The 21,406-nt window shown below is 44.2% G+C and overlaps 1 protein-coding gene across 16 annotated transcripts in view; it reads left to right on the plus strand.

Annotated features, from left to right (window-relative positions):
• Nucleotides 1-21,406, plus strand: part of Mcph1 (microcephaly, primary autosomal recessive 1) — a 212,974-nt gene that overhangs the window by 38,534 nt on the left and 153,034 nt on the right. For 10 of the 16 annotated variants that reach the window (XM_011242056.3, XM_011242057.3, XM_017312788.2 and 7 more), the window contains 2 exons: nucleotides 7,916-8,016; nucleotides 13,001-13,105. In XM_011242056.3, coding sequence (XP_011240358.1) covers nucleotides 7,916-8,016; nucleotides 13,001-13,105 — 206 coding nt within the window. The remainder of the gene's footprint in view (nucleotides 1-7,915; nucleotides 8,017-13,000; nucleotides 13,106-21,406) is intronic. The other 6 variants (XM_011242058.3, XM_030243531.1, XM_030243532.1 and 3 more) reach the window with 1 other exon arrangement.

Genomic DNA, 21,406 nt, shown 5'->3' on the forward strand with positions numbered 1-21,406 from the left:
TGGGCCAAGTCAGAAGGCTTGCCCTGGTTGACGTAGGGAATGGGGTTGCCCGTTTGACCTGGCATGCTTCTACTGTAGAACTCTAGAGAGCATCAGCCATGATTTTGCTAACAGAAACTATGAAAAAGTTTTGAAATTTGTCATCACTGTTTACTTTGGGCACTGAAACTTTGGGCAATGTTAAATAAGAGCAAACATTAATTAAGACATTTTGCTCAATTAAAAATTTAGTTTTGGATCTCTCTCCAGCCCCCAAGTAACTCTGGTGTGGCTTTGATTTCTGCTTATTTTGTATCAAGACTACCATTCAAATAGGTTTGTTTATTCCAATCTGTAACTTAATTATAATTACTAAAGTGATTTATTTGTTGATCAACAAATAATAAGCTATATGATTATAGGGATTTAGGCAAAGATGGCAAAAATATCAACAGATTTTTGCAAAGTTGAACTCAGCCTTTGACCATTATTTAAGTTTGGCTAATATTAAATATGATCCAACTGACTCTTGATCAGTTCTACACTTGAGGTGGTTTCACCCACTGTGGCTAGGGCAGCTGTGTTGGGCTGAAATAATCACAGTTCTAGCTCTTTGAGAATAAACTCACCTAAATTGGCTCAGTACATCAATTAAATGATTTTTGGATTTTAAGCTGGTAAATAGCTTGGGTTTTGAATAATTTATATTATATTCATAATAGTATTGTTACATCTAGATTATTATGTGTTTTCAAAAATGTATAAAATTACATAGACTATAGTAAATATGAAAAAGTATAATGTTTTGACAGTTCAGAATATCCTGTCTTGTGTTTTGAGTTTTTATCTTTTTTACAAAGCACTTGAATATTATATGATATGTAAATATAATTTAAGTGGGGCAAACAGCCCGGCACACCCTAAACCCTAGCACTGCAGGTGTGCAGTCATTAGAAGAATGTGTGTTTCTTCATCCAGGGCTCAACCTTCCTGTCTTCAGTCCAGACCATTAGGCTTCAGAAACTGCATGAAGGGCATGGGCATTGGGTGGCACTCCAGTACTCAGAGGACACTGGGAAATGTGCTGATTGTGAAGTGGGCCGGCTTGCTGGGACACAGGCAGGGGTGGGTGTGACTAAGTTTGACTCTGATGGAAATATTCTGTAAATTATCACGTCACTACCACAAGACAACATGGGCTCCTAAGACATGAAAACCCCTCTCTAGCCTAAATCTAAGCACTTTTTTATACTTAGTAACATTAAGAAGACTCACGAATATTTTATATTGTCCACTATCAGCCCAATCTGGATTTGGGACAATCAACTCTTTGGAGATCCATCCTAGATACAACCATAAATCCTTGGGCTGAAACGGAAATTCCATACTTGCCCCAAATAGAGCCAGGAAGGCTGCTCTGAGCATCAGCTACACAGACCCTCTATCCTTCTTGTTGACATGAAGGGCTATTCAGTGCCATTCCACCCCACTTAAGCTTGCTGACTCTAAGATAGTGTGCAATGAGGCTTCTAAAGAAAGCAACCAAGAAGTCAGTGGCTGATCTTGAAACAGTGGGGTATAATCATTAACTCTTCACATTTTTATTCAATACTTTTATGAACAATTTAACAAGAAGTTTCCTTTGTTAGAAAGAATAAACCTTTCCACCTCAATTTCTCACTTTCTGCCTGTGTTAATTCTCGAATTCCTATTAAAGGATAGTGGTAGACATGCTGCGCCTCACATCTGTTTCTACTTCGTAAAAAGAGAGCTGAAGGAATCAGTATGCACCCCTGCCCCCAACAGGTTCTGAGGTCCTTGAAGAAGCCAGATGATAAAGGCAGATAGAACACGGCGTCAACTGGTGGGTGTATTTCAGGGAGCACAGGCGTGAGAGAGAACAGCCAGAGCTGGGGAAGAAGGAGAGTAGAAGTGAGAGATAATAGAATGAGAGACTAGGAAGAGAGTGTAAAAAGAGTCAGAGAGAGTAGTGAGACTAGCTGAGAAGGAGGAGTAAAACTCGGTTATAAAGAGGACCGATGTTATCTGGAAAAAGTGAAGCCCAGGGAAGGGTGAAGGTCTGTGGTGCTAGTGTGGACTTCAGAATGTCTAACTGGTGGCACTGAGGGAGCCTGGTGCCAGCACGGGCTTTTATGCAGCTGCAGGTACATGTCAGTGGAGCCATGTGTCCCTTCTGCCAGACAGAAGGGAAAAGATTCCTTTTGGCAGGTGAAACCAGTGTCAGAAGTTCCTGAGGAATTCCGGCTTTTATCCAACCCTCAGAAATCCTCTTGTAGTTCAGGCAGTGCTCATTTCTGACTAGATAGACTACCTTTTGGAGTTTGAGGAGTTGAAGCGTCCTTTGGTAAACAGTGATGCTGGAGAGTATAGGTGGCTCCACCAGGTACCCAGAAGGCTCCTCTGAGGAGGTTTTATGGACCTTAGGCCAGGTGAGAGGGTGTGCTTGTGTCTACTGGAGGTAAGTACAAATGGCCGAACATCCTGCAGGAAGGAGGAAGCCAGTGCAGCATCAAGCCATTGAGCCTGCGAGGTGAGGACAGTGACCACAGTGTGGCAGCAATCTGATCCTTGAGACCTTCCCTCCCCATCGAGACAGGGTGTTCCAGTTTGTTTTATAGTGTGATGAGAAGTTGCTGGGGATTCTGAGCTGGAGCAACGAAATCTGATTTGTTTTCACTGTAACCCTGGATACTCTGAAGAACAAACTGTGGCTTAGTGTGTTTGCTAGAAGCAATTACTGTCAACAACAGCCCTTCCAGATAACTATGGTGCATATAAACATGCAAATGAAATATATTTAAAGGGATTCTCTCATATGCATAGAACTGTATTATCCTGTTGCTTTAAATGGGTCTTTTAAAAACTCATAACAATATGTCAGATGCCCTGTTCATAGAAGATACTTGTTTCTTTTAGTATAATCTGTGTTGAAGATCAGTGGTATTTTCTGTAGTGGGTCAAAAGGATACAAATAGAGAGAAATATAGATAATTATAAAATACAGATAATTAGAGAAAAGACATTCTTGCAAAACTTTGATTGATAAAACACAAAATTGAGTATAGTCTTGGAATGCATGTCTGCTCTTGAGCAGATTTCTTGGGTGGGGAGAGAATGAGTGACCCTGTAATTTAACTGGAACTCCGACAGGTGAGTTCCCATCACCTAACCTGATTGCAAATAATTCTTTAAGGTTATTGTGGAAGGTGTTATGCATCTCACGCTTGAGGGCGCCTTTTCACAAACACTGGTCTTGTCCAAGTCTGATGCCAAGGGAATGATTTTCAGACTTATTGGGTCTTAAAGGTGGCATTTATGTAATTATAGGTTCCCTTGCCACAAGCATCTTCCAGCAGGTCCTGATCTTCTGCATGCATGACTTGGTGGTGAGAAGATAGGTGGGAGCTCTTGGATCATGCAGGGAAAGAGATCTTGCAGTTAGGCTATAGGTTTATTCTTTTATTAGGTCTGGGAAATGTTGTAGGAACTGTATGAAGTCTGAATTCAAAAAGAAATGTCTGCACCCAAGTTACGTGGAGATGGGTGGAGGTCTTGCTTTCTGTTTTAACGTATTTATTTTGGAAGCAAGATCTTACTGTGTAGCACACTTGGCCTCTACGCCGCTGTGACTGTGGGTATGTGGCAATACACCACGCTTCATTTATCTTTCGACGGTGCAAGGCAGGAGGTATGAGAAGCAGCTTGGTGAACATTGAGATGACACTCTTCCGCCTCTGCTCCTAACATGCAGTCCAGCTGAACCGCCCAGTAGATAAAGTTTGCCAGCCGTCCCGAGCACCGTGGTGTCTGATGCAGCTCCTACTGCCTGTCACTAGTGATGGTAACGCAGGAGCTCCGTATGTCTCATCTGAATACCAGCAGAGTTAGTACTTTCCGTGCTATACCCCACATCTGGCCAGATCAGATTCAATGCAGATCTGATCCTGTGCAGCGAGTGGTGGAATTTCACGTCAGCATTTTATACATGTGTGTTCAGTTACCTGCACATTTTGGCCACGTCCACTATTGGGTTCTTTTACAGTTACCAGCTGTTAGGAGTTGAATGATGGACCACTGTCCTTCCAGCAGATCTGGCTACCAGATCTTACAAAAGACAAATTGCAGATGCATACACATTTGTTGTTGAGCAAAATGGAGAAAGCCTTCCAAGTAGACAGATCTGCTGAAGACCTAGCCTGTGTCCCTTAACTTAGTTTCCTGTTTGGGGCAAGCCTCTATAAAAGTTAATGTGTGCCTCAGACTACCTAATATGTCTGTCTTTCATCATAGGTCATTTAGGATTCAAGATCTGGGCATCGTCCGCAGGGATACAAGCTTCAACTAATACCAGATGTTCATGCCCTGCTCTTGCATGGTTGTGGAGTGTTTTGTAATAATATTCCTGCCAACCCATTCTTGACTTCAAGAAGTTATCCAATGGGAAGCTTTCTGACAGCTTGAGGATATCAGTCACAGCTCATTTGCTTCATGCATCCTGGCTGGCAGTTAACAAGGCATTTCAAAACGGGCTTGTGCACTCACCTCCCAGGTGTAGCAGCTGGTAGCATAGGAGTGGATGACACCTGTGTTTTGATGGGGCCAAACATGTACCTTCTATGAGTCTATACTGAAGTATTCTAACAAAGAAACCGTCATTTCTGCCAAGTGTTTAATCCTAGTGTGTTAGTCTGATGGCAGTGACTGGAACTAGCTGGGCTGATCTTGGGAGGCTGGAGGGGTCACTGCCTGTAGCAGCTCTGGGCTTATCAGTACAATGAGGCTGTGACAGACAGGCCTTTCACGGGACCAGGGGCTCCTGTGATACAGGGAGTTAGTTACTGAGCCAGTAGGATATGCTGATAATGGTTGTATGGGAAGATCACAAGCTCAGGATCTTGTGGAATGTCTGTCTGTCTCTGCTCACACTTGTAACTTTTTGAGTTTTCTATCACTGTAAAAATGTTGGAGCTGGGGTTCTCACCTATGTGTTTTTGTTGAGACATCGTCTTGCTCTGCATCCTACCCTGACCTTGGAGCAGCTTTCCTACCTCAGCCTCTAAGGTGATGGAATTCTACTCCTGTCCCACAGTACCCTTCTGCTTGATCCTTTTTCTTTTTCTCTTTCTTCAGTTGCATTTGATTATTTTGTGGAAAGTAGGGCAACACAGCATGTATGCAGTGAGGCTAGCGAAAATGAGAGGCATCTAGGATTTACAGTGTGGATAGAACACTGTCTACCCCAACCAACCCCAACCCCAGGCCCCAACCCAGACCCTAGATGAGAGTGTTTGGAAATTGGGCCTTCGGAAGGAGGTTACATTCAGCTGAGATCTCAAGGCTGGGGACCTTATGATGTAACTGGTGTTTCATAAAGAGGGTAAGAAACACCAGGAATTCTAGTCTCCTTGCCTGTGTGAACAGGCCGGGGGTTGGGGAGAAGGCTCACCAGAAGCCAATTATCAGTGTCCAGTTAGGATCAACATCTTCGAAGTCTCTGGAACAAGAGATAAATCCTCCTTATCAAGAGACCCAGTTAAGTGTTTTAAGACATTCATCAGACTGTCGTATGGAGGAACAGCAGTTCACTGGAGCCCAACTGTGGGCAGGTGGCCAGGCTTCACCTAAGACACTCCAAATAGATACCTGTTAGTTGGTTGCATCTATCCATCCATAGACAGGGAAGGTACTTAGCAATGTAGGGATAGATGGTGTTATGGGACCTCATGGTGTCCGGGGTGGTGGGGCTGTTTGCACACTTGCAGCACAGATGTGACACTTGTGAAAGACAGGAGAGCCAGGGGAGGGTGCTGGGAGATGGGACCTGACTGGCCTTAGAGCAGCCTTGCATGGTAGAGCATGCGAGATGTGTTGAGAGCTATGTGCTTGCTTTATTCTGTGACTCGGGGGTCTTATGTCCCCTTATGAATATTCTATCCCTAAATCACTTCTAACCTCAGATCTGAAAGATGATTTAAAATGAGGCCTGTTAGAAGCAGAGAAGTTCTGTTTGTTTGTTTGTTTGTTTGTTTTTAAGATTGTTAAAAGCATTAGGAAGTAATTTAGAAAGTTGGTGTCACTTGCCAGGTGACAAAAACGTTTGCTACCTCTTAGAGTAGACTCTCACTAACCCTCTACCTGCTTGCTCCAGTCCATCATCCTCTTAAAGCCAACTGAGGGCTTCAGTGGGTGGGCAGTTATCTGAGATTGAGAGGGACATGACATTTAAAAGATGCCTGAAGAGGAAGGGGATTAATGTGTGGTTGGTTTGTCTCCAAAGGGATCCAGTTTAGACTTTTATAGGCAAAGAATGTTGACCTTAAAATGTTTATAGGGCCGAGGGTACAAATAACAGCTAGTTTGAATTCTGGAAAACACTTAACTATTATTCTGTGTTTTTTGAGTTCATGATTCATTTTTACACTTATTTATTGTGTACTGTGTGTATGCAAGGGTGTGTTGGGGGGGGGAGGCTGTGTCAGGACAAATCTTAGCAGTTCTCCCTGTACACCATGTACGGTTTGGGGGTAAGGCGCAGGATCCTCCACTCACTGAGCCATCTTGCTGACCCTGCTTTTATTTAGATACAATTCCGTTTTGAAGAAGTGTGACTCCTCAAACTTGGATCATTCTCAGCTTTATCACACTGCCCCACCATTTGCAAAGTAGACTTTCTCATGGTGTACACACTTTAGTTTCTGTAGGTGTTTTTATGATTTTGCCTTGGAGCATATTTATTTGCATGTCTAGCCACATACATTGAACCATCTGCAGCGGCACCCTCATGTCGTCCTCGCCAATATGTGAACCAGCATATAGGTGGGATATGCAGTTTAGTTGATGTAACCTTCCTCGGCTGTTGCCCTCCAACATCACAAATGTGGTCGTATATGTCTTGTGGTATTTTCTCCTTTAAAAGTCCAAGAAATCTTTAAAATAAGCAGTCACCTGGAGAATAACAGCAATTATGCAAGGCTACAGTGATAAAGGACAACTCACATACATACACACGCACACGCACAAACGCATCGTTCTATGCACCTGGAATATCTCGGAGCCACGTGGGATGCAGTGGAATCTCTTTACTTGTGTATCTATGGCAAGAAGTTGGTTTAATGTAAAGGTCTGGCAGAGAGCAATATCAAGTATGTGCAGATTAATACCTAAGCTTTGTACGGATGACCACTCACTCTACAGGATCTAAGCATAAAGCTGACATAATTGATTGCATCTAAGAAGTATCTTCTCCGACAGGCTGGCTTTTATTATTATTTCATAATTAAGAGTTGTTTTGAATGGTGCAAACATGCAGATGTGGTGAAGTGCTTTGGGCAATCATGAATATTTTCTTGGACAATTGAGGGAATTGCAGGGAGTTGCCTACTAGCTCGAACTACAGGTTTGGGGTTTTTTTTGGTTTGTTTTGTTTTTTGGGTTTTTTGTTTGTTTGTTTTTTTGAGATCATATATGTGTATGGTATCTATATATAGTCAATTGTGTTTATAGCACATACACGTGTCTGGTCCAAGGGTATGGCATTGCTCTCCATCTTCCTCTTTGAAGCATTGTCTCACCTAGGGGTGGTCAATAAGTTTGGGTCTGGTTAATGCCATGGTATGTGACGTTTTTATTTATTTGCAAGTCTTAACATTTAGTTTAAAAATAAAGAACACCACCACTGCAGTATGTCTGGCCTGGCTAGTCTAGCACTCAGACTTGTGCTGCAGTGCCTCATCTAACCAGTTCTCTCTCTCCAGTTCTTAAAAGGTCTCGGCAGGTTATGGTGGTGATTGACAGAGCCTGTGGTATTCTGTTCCTGCTAAGCAGAAACAGAATGCTTGGTTTTTGTTTAGCTTAGCCTACATTTGTGTTTGATCCACGTTGTTTCTAGCTAACGTCCACTCTACTTGTTCTTTAGGTGTTAAAAATGGACCAGGGCGGCCAGATCCTTCAGACAGCTCTTGCACAGGCCTTGTCAGACCTCAGCAGAAACCAAAGAAAAGTGAGAAAGAAGAAAAGGTCAGTGGGTAAAAATGTAATTGCAGACCTTCAGGCACTCAGATGTCGTAGCGTTCTACTCCGTATTTACGAAGCAAATTGTTCCACGCACTTTGCGTTTATTTAAGAATTTATTTACAGATGGATGTGAGGCAGTTGGACTATCGTTACACAGAGGTCTGAGGTCATTCAGGATGAAGTGTCAGCACTAACGATCCTAGACAAACCCAGCTTCCTCCAGTCGCTCTCGAGCACATCCCTGGCTGGGAACAAGGCTCCTGTAGCCCTCAGGCAGAGCGGGGCCCCAGGTATCCATCATCTGTGAACACATCGAGGCCTGCCCTAAAACCCTACTCTCAATAGTCACAAAGCTTACCTAGGGTCTTGGGAACCTGAAGTCAGCAGGGCAGACAGAGGCCACCCTTCCCGGTCAGAAACATAGCTGCGGGGAAGCTGGAGTCACTGAGAAAGGTAGAGGCATGGAGAGGTCAGTGGTGGCGCTTTTGACACTTGGTAAGTTTGAGGAAGAAAAGTAGGAATTTCTTGATACGAAATTTAGATTTTTAAAGTACAGCTTCCCAATGTGCCGATCTTCTATGTACGGTGGGGGCAGGAATTCATTTGCCATCTGGTATTGTTATGAGTCAACAAAAACTACTGAGTTCCGTTTGCTGATTTGAAAGCGGACCGTAGGATTATAGAATTACATTAGTAAATTAAGTACGGCTTCTTCTAGTGAACTTCACTTCCAGATTAGGCCAGTATCTGTCCTTCCCCCTATTCCTCCTATGGAAACTGAGGACTTTACCTGTCTGGTTTGATCCTTAGTAGGTTTTAAGATAGTCTGTTTCATCTGAAATTTGAGACTTTAACAGGGCCCTGGTTTTATGCATAGTGCAAATTAAAGGGTTCTATTTTATCAAGCACAGAGCTTGTTCTTTTCCTCTTTTTAAAATCTTATGATTGAAACAGAGATATAGCTCAGCAGTAAGCCTGCTAGGCATGTGCAAGGCCCTGGGTTTGATCTCCAGTGATGCAGCCCAGTGGCAGGCTTGCCTGTGAAGGGCAAGGCCCTGGGTTTGATCTCCAGTGCTGGGGAAAAAAAATGAAAACCTTGTTGACTAAATTCTAAATTGAAAAGGGGGTTTCATTTGCTAATTCTTAGGCTACATGTCCCTGTGAAATCGACAGTCCTGGTGATCATGGCAGAGTTTGAAACTCCATTGTTTCTCTGGGCCCTAATGAGCTTTCTCTCTAATTAAAGAGGCAAGGGTAGGTAATGTCCCATCCCAGCAGCCCTGCAGAGCAGGCCGGTCAGAGTAGATAATGCTGAATTTGAATTCGGTGTCACATGGAGATTCAGGGTGAAGTGTAGGGAGTCAGAGACTGGCAAGTGTGGGCCCCGAGAAAACAAAAATCTGTGTGTCTGCATAGATGAGGTTCCCTGTGACAGTCGCACAAACACAGGGCTGCGTTCGCTGCGAGCCTTCTTGACAGCCACTGGCCTTTGCTTCGTGTTTGATTTGTTCTGGGAAGTTCTCAGCTCTTGCTGCTTCTGCCCGCTTTCTCAACTCCAGCAGTTGGCACTGCAGTCCCGCGTGTTGTCCATCCATTGCCTCTGGGATGGATGTCTGCGGTGCTTCTTTCCTCTAGCATCTTCTTAAGCAGGATTTCACTCAGCCCTGGCTGGCCTGGAACTTGCTTTGTAGGCCCCAGGCTGGATTCAAATTCAGAGATGCCTCTTCCTCTTCCTCCTCCCCCTTCCCCCTCCCCCTTCCTCCTCCATGCTGGCATTAAAGATGTACAGAGCCAAGCCTGGATTCTCTTGTATCTTTGCTTTTTTTTTTTTCTTTTTAATAAATTTTGTTTCCATTCCCCCCTTTTGGTCACCCTTTATAAGTCCATTGTGATGCTAAACCAACACACTGAAGTCTGTCATCTGTTCATTGCTCTTTTAGGCCCTTGGAGTATTTATTATTCGAATTTATTTTATCATTTTTGGCCCTGTGCCATGCATGCTCATTTGGAAGTCTTTGCCAACACCTCTGCTCTCCCTTGCTTCTTTTCTTATTCTCTGCCGTTTCTCACAGTTCTCAGTCCTATATCCCACAGGCATCCAGTCAGGAGTGGGATGGTTCAGATCTGGGCCTCTGTCACTGGGAATCCAGCTGTTCTAGGGACTGTGAGCCTTAGATGCCGTGTGGCAGTTCCGGTCTCCCAGCTGATTGCCTGGGCAGCATTGCCACAGACACTGCTTGCCTGTTTGTATTTTGTATAGTTTTCTGGCTGATTGCAATTTGTTGGTTGATTCACAGGACTCAGTCTACCACTCTTGGGAACTATGCTGTGGCAATTTGTTTATGCTTGGCCCAGGGAATGGCTCTATTAGGAGGTGTAGCCTTGCTGGAGTAGGTGTGGCCTTTTTGGAGGAAGTGCGTCACTGTGGTGGGCTTTGAGCTTCCTCCTAGCTGATTGAAGATGCCAGTCTTTTTCTGGCTGCCTTCACATCAAGAGTTGGCACTCTCAGCTCCTTCTCCAGCACCATGTCCACTTGCATGCCACCATGCTTCCTGCCATGATATAGATGGAACCTCTGAACCTATAAGCCAGCCCCAATTAAATGTTGTCCTTTATAAGAGTTGCCGTGGTCATGGTGTCTCTTCATAGCAATGGAAACCCTAACTAAAACGGATGGGTTAATTTTTATGGTCTTTTTAAGAGAGAAGACTTAAAATGGTGGTATTTAAGAATGCATACACACACTCATACATACATACATATCCATATTCTTTTATCGATTGGTTAGTTGGTTGTGTGGGGTATAAAACTTTGTGTGTGCCCTTGCATGCACGTATAAGTCAATTTTGCTGCACACTTTATTTCCTGAGGCAGGAAGTGAACCTGGAACTCGGTGATTAGCTAGACTCTTAGTCATCAAGCTTCAGGGATACCCTGGTCTCCATCTCTCCTCTCCCCTCCCCCAAACTGACTTTTTTCAGGGACGTTGGAGATTTAAACCCCGGGCACTGTGCAAGCACTTCACCCCCAGCATCTCCCCATATGCATCTCTTTGTAGAAAGAGTAAGGAAAAATTAAGTCAGAAGAAAAAGTTTCTAAAACAATTATCCAGGAAAAATACATTAAACATCAAATTCATTTTTCTGGTTGTTTTACACTAGCTAGAGTTATCTGGGAAGAGGACCCTTAGCCAAGAAAATGGCTCCATCAGATGGCCTGTCCTCAAGTCTTGAATGCATTTCCTTAGTCAGTGGTTGAACTGAGAGAGGGCATGCACAGGGGCATTGGTGTCTGTGGGCAGGTGGGCCTGACTGTGTTAGAACGCAGGCTGAGCAAACCATGAGGAGCAAGCCAATAAGCAGCACCCCTCTCTGGCCTCTGCATCAGCTGCTGCCTCCAGGTTCCTGCCTCGACTTCCCTCAGTGATGGACTTACAAGCAGTAAAGTAGAATAAACCCTTTCTTCTCAAGTTGCTTTTGGTTGTGGTGTTTATCATAGCAATAGACACCCTGGCTAAGATAGTGATGTTGTTACCTCAGTTTCTCTTTAAGAGTGAACAAATAAAGTTCTGTGGAGTTTATAATCCCAAGACTTTAGCTTCTAATAGAATGTTCTTGGTTTGACGCCCACTTTCAATGGGAAAAGTCACTTTACAAATGAGTCTGAAATCAGCCCCTTTTAGATTGACAGTCCTAGACATTTGTAAGTTTATTTGCCATCTTTTTACCTTGAGGACTTGGTTAAATAGTTCATCACCTCTCCTCTCCTAGTTTATAGTATGTAGGGTAGAGGCAGTGATGACATTGTACGTCTTTCCAGGGAGGAAGGGAAATTGACCAAGTATAGAACTCGAGGAAACTCAGTGTGGGCTTCATGCTTGAACTCGGGAAAGTACATGAACTCTGGTCCTCCAGGGCTTTTTTTGTTTGCTCTGTTACTTCTGGGCTTGTTATTTGAAAGATTATTATCCCCAACAAAAACCTAACTGGAATCATCAACTGCATAGTTCTTGGTCAGTGGCAGAGTTTTTAAAAACCTCATTTTGGGGCTCTGCGTGGCAATCCAGGTTGTTCCACAGGAAGACAAGCTGTGGGTCAGAGCACAAAGGGTTTACAGATGGCTTTCATAGACGCAAAGCCTTGGGGAGAAAGAGGAGCAAACACACCGCACCTATTTTGACGAGGTCTTTGTTGTTCTTTTAAGGGAAACCAGACACGAGATAGAATGCTTACATTTGTTTGTTTTATGTATCATCATCATCATCATCAATTTGTTGTGCGCATGTTCACTTGTGTATGGGTATACATGTGTAAGTGTGCATGCATGTGTGAATATGCATGCAAGTGTGAGTATACACGTGTGAGCATGCATGCATGTGGAAGCCTGAGGCTAACACTGGCAGTCTCCTCCCTTGACTGCCTTTCCCGTTATTCACTGACTCAGGCATCTCAGTTGAGTCCAGAGCTCACCGATATGGCCGGGCTTCCTGTAGGGATCCTCTGTGTCCACCCTGAGAGCACTGGGCTTACAGGTTGGTTACCACACCCATCCTGTACATTTGTAGCTCTGAACTTCAGCCCTCACACTTACACAGCGCCATTTCCACTGAGCCATCCCCTAAGCCTCCCCTTTTACAGTTTCCTTTGTTTTACTCTGTGTGTGGACGTTTTACCTTCATGGATATCTGTGTACCATACTTTGCACTACACACAAAGACCAGACAAACAGGCATCAGATCTCTTCCGACTGGAGTTGTAGATTGTTCTGAGTTGCCTGCCATATGGGTGCTGGGAATCGAATGTGGGACCTCTGGAAGAACAGCCAGTGTTCATAACCACGAAAGCATCTCTCTTTCCCTTCTCTCTCTTTACCTCAAGGTGTTTTCAGTCTTTTGTTGCGCTCTCTGTCCCCACTCAACCCCCACTCTCCACTAGAATCATTGCCACATAGTGGGTGTGTTGGTTTTTCATAGCTGTTCCCCTCCTAGGCAGGTGGGTTTGCATCAGTAAGAAGTGGAGTCTCTCCTCAAGGTAGCGTGCTGCAGTACATCACTGGAGTTGACTCCCAATTTAAGTCCTGCTCTTTCCTCCAGGTAAGTGTCTTAATATCTATGATTGAGACAGTAACATTTTATGAATATGGTTTTCCAGTTTGCAGGAATTCCAGGAATTTGGCTGTGCCTTTAGATAGTCTGATAGAAGCTTTGATCTCAAACTTCACTTTCGAGTTTAAACAGCAGTGATTCACCCAAATGACAGTTGATATTTGTTTTTCTTCTTGAAAATTCAACATGAGTATTTGTTATTCGTCGAGTTGGGGAATTGTCACACTTCCTCTAAGATGACACACTTTATAAAATGTCCCCGTAAACAGTTTCCTGTTGTTTATTCCTGCTGGGTGTGCTGAGATAGGGTGGACCCCGTCACCGGACAGATGGGGTAGCAGACACTGAGCTTGGATTTATAACCCAGTTGTCTGCTGATCTGCAGTTACTTTGATAAAGCCTTCCTGGAAATCCAAAGCCAGGACTGGCAGAGGTGGGCTGTGCTCAGTGGTGGTGTGGGACTCAACAGCACATGCGGCTTTGTGAAGCCATTTAGAAACCAGCAGCAGTATATTGATGCCCACAGTGGCTGTCCACTCCCACGAGCATGCTCGTTTTGTTTTGTTTTGTTTTGTTTTTTCTTGTTATGTATGACAGAAAATATTTCCACAGAAAACATTTAATAAAATCTTCAAAGGGTTTTGGGTACATTGTGACATGTGTAACTCAGAAGTCACCAAATACAGCTGTGGTGGTGCGCGTGGCTGGAATCCCAGCATTCAAGAGGAGGGAGGCGGGAAGATCAGTGGAAACTCATCCCAGCTGTGCATGGAGTTCACAGAAGTGAGTCTCTGCCAGATAATCACTAACAAGAAGAACAGTGTGAATGGGGTTAGCCTGAGCTAAGTGAGTCCCTCTCTCAGAACCGCAGCAGGAGAGTGCCTGTTGGACAGATTCTCCTAGACCTCAGTGAGTCGTGGGCCCCACACTTGGAGGCCAGAGTGAGAGTGTACTCCGCCCCAAGAATCCTGGGCTGTGCAGCAGAGGGAGAAGCTGCTCCTGGAGTCTGGTGAGCTGGCTGGTAAGCCTGCACGACTCCGAGCAAGGCTCAGTCAGCAGGTCCCCTCTAATGCTTCATTACTTCTGGTTGAGTGACAGAATGCCTTAAAAGGCAACTTAAAGAAGGAAGGCTGTATGGTGGTGTGCACTGCATCACGGTGGGACGCCATGGCAGAAGACTGAGACAAGTGGTCTCATTGCATCTGCAGTCAGGAAGTAGCTGAACCTTGTACTCAGCTCAGCTGTTCCTCCTCAGTCAGTCAGGGCCCCGCCGCATGGGCTGGCGCCACTCACTCATTGCGTTCCTGTGGTGATTCTCTAAGTCTATCAGGATGCCAGTGAAGCATTACCACCCCATACATGTAGCTGCTGGTATCTAAGGCCTAGTTTATGAAATATATTGTTTGGGGGATGTTAGCCAAATGATAGTTAACCCTGGTAATCTGCTTAGATATATCCAATCTGCCAATCTGAAGTTTACCCTGGGAGTAAAGAAACTTCTTTTTTTTTTTTTTTTAAAGATTTATTTATTTATGTAAATACACTGTAGCTGTCTTCAGACACTCCAGAAGAGGGAGTCAGATCTCCTTACGGATGGTTGTGAGCCACCATGTGGTTGCTGGGATTTGAACTCTGGACCTTCGGAAGAGCAGTCGGGTGCTCTTACCCACTGAGCCATCTCACCAGCCCGTAAAGAAACTTCTTATGTGCGTTTCCGCTCAGCCCTGCACCCCCTCAAGCCACACTTGCCCTCCAGAAAGTCAGCACCATGCTGGTGACGAGACCACCAAAGCACCCCACACTGTGTCCCCCTGTGACTCAGCGAAGCTAACCGCACTCGTGTTGTTCTTACTAGTTCTTAGTTGGTGACTCACTTGTGTCCCATATAATGTGAGGGGAGTCTTACTGGGAAGTTTCTGGGACTAGTGTTCTCTCAAGGAAGATACCCCTGGGAAGAAGGGGTTGGCCTTGTCCCCTGGAACATCCACAGCTGGAGGTCAAAGCCAAGAGAGAATTAAGGAAAGGAAAGCATTGGCAAGGGTAGGCGGCAAGGCCTGCAAGCCTCACACGGTTTCCACAGAAATCAGATGGCCGTGTGCCTAAAGGCAGGGCTGCTCCAGTGAGGAACTGATCGGCATGTGGTCAAGGCAGAGGAGGTACGGCCAGGAGACTTGATGCTGTTTCCAGTATCCCTGGAGGGCTGTGGATCTAAGGGTGAGATGCTTCAGTTAGGAACCACGCACACCACGTACAGAAGCACATGCCCAGTGCCCCAAGCAGAGACCTCGCTGGAGACTGTCGCTTACCTCAGCCAGTCCACACTTCCTCCTCCTCTCCACGCCTGGCTTTTTATTCCTTTGTCTTTCCTTAATTCTCTTAACCTTTGGACCCTTTTAAATAGTATTGTTCTGTAAATAACTGGGACTATTACTTGTTAATTATTAATACAAGCTAATTTAGGGTTTATTTTGTTTTTTTTGGTTTTTTTTTTAAGAAAAGAGTTAGAGAATGACATATAAAAGCTGCCAATTACAAGCCAATGAGGCATTATCTCAGTTAAACTAAATAAGAGGCATTGCGAATAGACTTTTGGCATGCCTTTGTGGCTTTTGGATATGAGCAGAGATTCAGTTTATCTGTCGGTGTCGGTCCAACAAAATCTCATGTCTGTTGACTGTCAGATTAGAGCAATTGGGGATGAGGGACTTATCTTTAGCCTCAAATTTTCAACAAGCATGTTATTATAAATTATAGTGTTTTATTTTTTTTGGAATTATCCTGTTTTTCATTTTAGAATCTATTTGCTTCTTGATTCTGTTTTACATTGAAAAACTAAGTCTGTTTTAGTGTTAATAGAATTCTTTCTTTTTCTCTTTTTTTGTTTTTTTGTTTTTTTTTTTTTTTGGTTTTTTGTTTGTTTGTTTGTTTTCTTGAGTGGTTGCACTTCCTCCAATAAACTTTTTCTTTTTTTTTTTTTTAATTAAGTAAGTGTGTGCTTGTGCACACTTGGGTTAGTTCCCAATGAGGTCAAAGGGGGTTGGGTATGCTGGAGCCAGATTTAATTGGCAGTTGTGAACTTCCCAAACTTGAGTCCTCTGGAAGAGCATCAAGTGCTCTTCACCACTAAGGTATATCTCCAGCCCATTGTATTTTTTTTAGAATAAGATTTACTTGCTTTAATATTGTGTATACATAGTTTACCTGTGTGTACGTATGTGCACTATCTGTGTATAGTACCTGCAGTGCCCTTGGAAGCCAGAAGAGGTTATTGGATCTCCTGGAACTGAAGTCATGGGTGGTTGGCAGCCACCATGTGGTTGCTGAGAGCCAAATTTTGAGTCCCCTGTAAGAGCAGCAAGTACTTGAAACCATTGAGCCACATCTCTAGCCCCTCGTATGCCATTTTGAAAACAGTTTGGATAGCTTGCTTGGATATTGTCTTAGTCAAGGTTTCTATTCCTGCACAAAACATCATGACCAAGAAGCAAGTTGGGGAGGAAAGGGTTTATTCGGCTTACACTTCCATACTGCTGTTCATCATCAAAGGAAGTCAGGACTGGAACTCAAGCAGGGCAGGAAGCAGGAGCTGATGCAGAGGCCATGGAGGGATGTTCCTTACTGGCTTGCTTCCCTGGCTTGCTCAGCCTGCTCTCTTATAGAACCAAGACTACCAGCCCATAGATGGTTCCACCCACAAGGTGACCTCCCCTCCCCTCTTGATCACAAATTGAGAAAATGCCTTAAGCTGGATCTTGTGGAAGCAGTTCCTCAACTGAAGCTCCTTTCTCTGTGATAGCTCCAGCTGTGTCAAGTTGACACAAAACCAGCCAGTACAGATATACTATAAAATTATTCCTTTGGTGACTTTTTAGTTTAATTTTTGGTAGCTTCAGTGTAGTGTGCTGTGAACATATGTCTCTGTTTTTCCAACCCCCTTTCCATAATGTCCGTGGGTCTTGGAGGGATTGTTATAGATGCCACACTTAGGGATGAGTGCCCAACAGCCATTGGTTCTCAGCATTTTGTCCTGTCTATGTTAACTGTCTCACATCCCAAAAAGAAGTTTCTCTGACCACAAAGGATGGCTGCGCTAGCCTAAGGTATAAAACAGGAAAGAACGTTGGCTGCATCCACGGCGCCGATGCCACACACTTGGAATGCAGCTCTGTGTCAGTCCTTCCAATAGACCCCAGAAGGGAGGTGCTGACAGAGCTGCCGGGGTCTGCGTGTGGGACATCCCAGAGTGATTTTGAGGGGGTGTGTGTGTGTGTGTTGGGGTTTTGTTGTTGGATTTTGCAGCCTTTGTCCTTTGCCGTGGTTGATTTAGCCTTCTCATTTTCCATAGTCAGTGTTCTGTGAATCTGACAGTGCTCATGTATGTGGATTTATACCAGGAGTAAACAAGATAGGTCATATTTGAAAATACTTGAATGATTTCCTCAGTTTACCCATTTTTTCTTTCTTTCCTTCATTTTTCTTCTCTCTTTCTTCTCCTACTCCTCCTTTTCCTCCTCTTCCTCCTCTTCCTCATGTTTTGTTTTTCAAGGCAGGGTTCCTATGTGTAGTACTGGCTGTCCTGGAACTTTATCTGTGAGTTTGGCTGGCCTCAAACTCACAGAAATCTCCCTGCTTCTCCCTCCCAAGTGCTGAGATTAAAGGTATTCCCCCACCACCTGAGCAGTTTACGCATTTTGAAGGAAAAGTAGCTTTACTATCTATCTGAAAGTCGATATGTAAACCCAAACAATTTTACAGTGTTTTATTTCTGAAATATTACTCTTTCTCACTAATAAAATGAGTACATGTGTTTGGTTTGACCTACCTTTGATCTTACTAAAACAAAATCAATTACAGTTTTCCAATGTCATGCTCCCTCCTTCCAAACCTTCCCTTGTTTCCTTCCTCCCTCTGGACTCTCTGAAACTACTACTTTAGAAACTTCACAAAGGACTTTTGCTAAGGTCAAAAGCAGTGCTCACTGTGTGCACATAGCTATTAATGGGGTTCATTCTGGGGTTCCTGTTGACACTGTGTGAATATCTGGGCCTGGGACTGGTGCTTTTCTCTTCAGGACACAATCGTACCTGTTCCTTTGCCAGTGAATAACAATGTTCTAAACCAGTTTGCCTTTTCTTTCTATAGCATCATTCTGCAGTACATACCTTGCAGTATAAGAAGATGTGACTAAAATAGGACTTGGAAAACTGAATTTTAAATGAATAAATTGCAAATAATAACATGAAGGTTTCAGCTTTCCTTGAATCTGGCTACGGGAAGCAGTTCAGTGTACTGTTGGTGCATGTCTTGTGCGCATGTCTACCCATGGAGACCAGAAGGGTGTTGGATCCCCTGAAACCGGAGTTACATTCAGTTGGGAGCTGCCCTCTGTGTACTGGAAACTAAACTTAGTTCCCCTGCAAGAGCTGCCAGTGCTGAAAAGTGGTTGGTTATCTTGGGACATTCAGGCCACTTTTGCACCAGCAGGAACCCCTTGCCTGGCAGGTCAGTATTTCAGGAGTTGCAGTCCTCAGCCAACAAAGACCAATGGTTCCTTTCACGCCCGCAGCCTGAATAGTACCCTGTGGTACCACAAAGTCCACATGAACTCATGAGTGCCTCAGAGAAGCCCTTGTCATTCTGTTCCCCAAAGTGGTCTGCGAGTGAAGTACTTAGAAAGGTCTCACTCTTGCCTACAGGTTGTCATATGTGTGGAACTCCCTCTGCAGGGCAGTGAGGATCCCGGTCCGTTTGCTCAGCACTCTCCTGGAGCCTTCACTTGTCATGTGTTCCATATGTCCCTGACAGTCTCTCTGTTTCAGCCAGACGGATGTCTTTCCTTTGCCCTGGGATTGTATTTATATCTGATGGTAGCTGTAATCTAAGTGGATTCTGATTGTTCGTTAAAGTCCTTTGGCCCTTGATGGCAGTCAAGACCTCTTGTGTGTCTCTCCAGTCCCATTGTGTGCTTGCGTATTGTCCTTGTTCACTAAATATTCAGTTCCTAAAGGCTGCCTATCTGTAATATTTTTTTTCTCGGTGATTACATGTTTCTATTCATAAATAATCTTTATTGTTGTTTTTGTACTTTTTAAATGTATCTTATTTTTAAGATAATAATATAAATGATAACATTTCACCCTTCCCTTTCCTTCACCAACCCTCTCATATACTCCCTTCAAATTCATGGTCTCATATATTTGTATATCTATATATCCTAAATATAATCGCCTCATTCTGTAGAATGTTCCTTGTAGTTATGTTTTGTCAGCTGATCATTTGGTGTTTGATGGTTCTTCTCTGGAGACCATTTTTCCCGCTCTCAGTATTCCTTAGTTGCCTGTAGTTCTCGTGCAGGGCTGAGGCGTCCGTTTCAGCTCAGGCTTAGGTAGCCATGTTGATGAGAGTCTGAGTCTTCTGACATCACTAGGAGACATGATCTCCCAGAGAACTCCCAGTTCCTTTGGCTTCTACAAACCTCTCTACCCCCTTTCACAATGATCCTAAGTTTTAGATGCCACAGTATTTTGTAGATGTATCCATTGGGACTGGACTCCACAGCTCTGCATTTTGATTAGTTGTGGCTTTCTCCAATAGTCTCCATCGGTTGCAGAGAGAAGTTTTCTTGATAAGGGCAGAGGACTATATTGATCTGTGAGTAAAAGGACAACTATTTAGAATATAATTAGGAATTAGGCAGTTTCAGTAACATGGTGGTTGTAGGTTATTCCCCCAAGTCCATGACCTTACTAACCTTGGGCAGGTGGATCAGGGTCCATTTCCTAGCGTGGATTCTCTCTTGTTGAGTGGGTCCTAAGTCCAATTAGAGAGCTGCTGTTACCACCAAGTTGTGTGTGCCACTACTGCACCCCTAGGGTTGCCAGGTCAATGCTGGTCATGGTTGTGGTTCCTAGGTGTCATAGATGGATGAAACTGCTGTTGCTTCCCTCCTTTGAAAGCTAACACAGCACTTTCTGTACCAAGAAAGAGAGTTCTCAGGAAGAGGCATTTAGGTCAGTTCAGTTCAGAACCTCTGAACCCTGTACGTGAAGTGCATGGTGTCTTCAGCAATAAGGTGTGGGAAAACTCTGCTAATTAAGGCCTAATTAATCGGAGCCTCTGGACTTAGTGCAATATGGGTGACTCCCTTCATTAGCAGGGCTTCTCCTCTGATCTTGTCTGGGGAATTCTAAGCACACGCATACGCCTCTGCCTAAGGAATGTCGGGTAGCCTCAATTAGATTACAGGATCAATTTCATTTCTCCTGATACTACCCATTCAGTCAGCCCCTGAGGTTCCTAAAATGCTTCCCCATGTTAATAAGGCATTCCAGGTACCCAAAGGCCCCAGTCAGTGACCTTTGCTCATCCTGGATGTTCCTACCCTCAGTCCCCCAAATCATTATAAGCTTTGGATCATCCTAAGTAAAATTGATCTGCCCACTGACAGCTGGTCCCGGTGTGGAGTGTGGTTCATCACCATATACATATTCACAGGGTTTCTGACCCCTCCCCCTACCCTACATGTAGTCTCTGCTTCCAGGATAGAAACTTACCTTCCACTTTGTTGGGCAGGGGGTAACCAAGGGAACCTATTAACTATTCAAAGGTTTCCTTGTGGCTAATAAATTTTTACTCATAACTGACCATAGTTAACTTGGAGCTTGAAATTAGAGCACTTCAGAAAGCCTTTTTATTCAAATGCATGATTATCACAGTCATAGTGAAAGACCTGTTGAGCTAGTCTTGTCGTGGCTGTTCCCAGCCTTTATGGAAACCATCTTCCCAGGCATTTAAGGTAGCTGTGATAGGACACATGGGAGAACACCCCAGCCATTAGGCAGGTGGCTTTATTGAGAGTGAGGTGACACAGTGGACACACTGATAATGAGTGTCCAGAGGCCAGGAAGGGCTAGACCTCCCATTTCGTGAGACAGAAAAGCTACAGGAGCCTAGGAGAACTAAAACTTGGGCCAGCCCAACAAAGAGGATGAGAAAGTAGAGAGCTCGGCACTCTGATGTACTCTGTGCTCTTAGCCTGTTCCTGGGAGTTTGACACTCTGATGTACTCCTCTTAACCTGTCGCTGCAGGTTGGGAGAGAGATGGAAGACGGAGCATAGTCTGAGAATCAGACTCCTAAGAACTACACGCACAGCTTATCCCTATAAAACTGTATCTTTTTCAGATACCGTGCTTAATCAATGAAAGAAGGCCCATGACTGCTCTTAGGTATGGCAGGAGAGAGGGTTTATTGTAGATGTGAGGGAGAGTATAGCCAGACATATCTGGAG

Source organism: Mus musculus, chromosome 8 (assembly GCF_000001635.26).
Source record: "Mus musculus strain C57BL/6J chromosome 8, GRCm38.p6 C57BL/6J".
In the NCBI taxonomy this organism is placed as follows: Eukaryota; Metazoa; Chordata; class Mammalia; order Rodentia; family Muridae; genus Mus; species Mus musculus.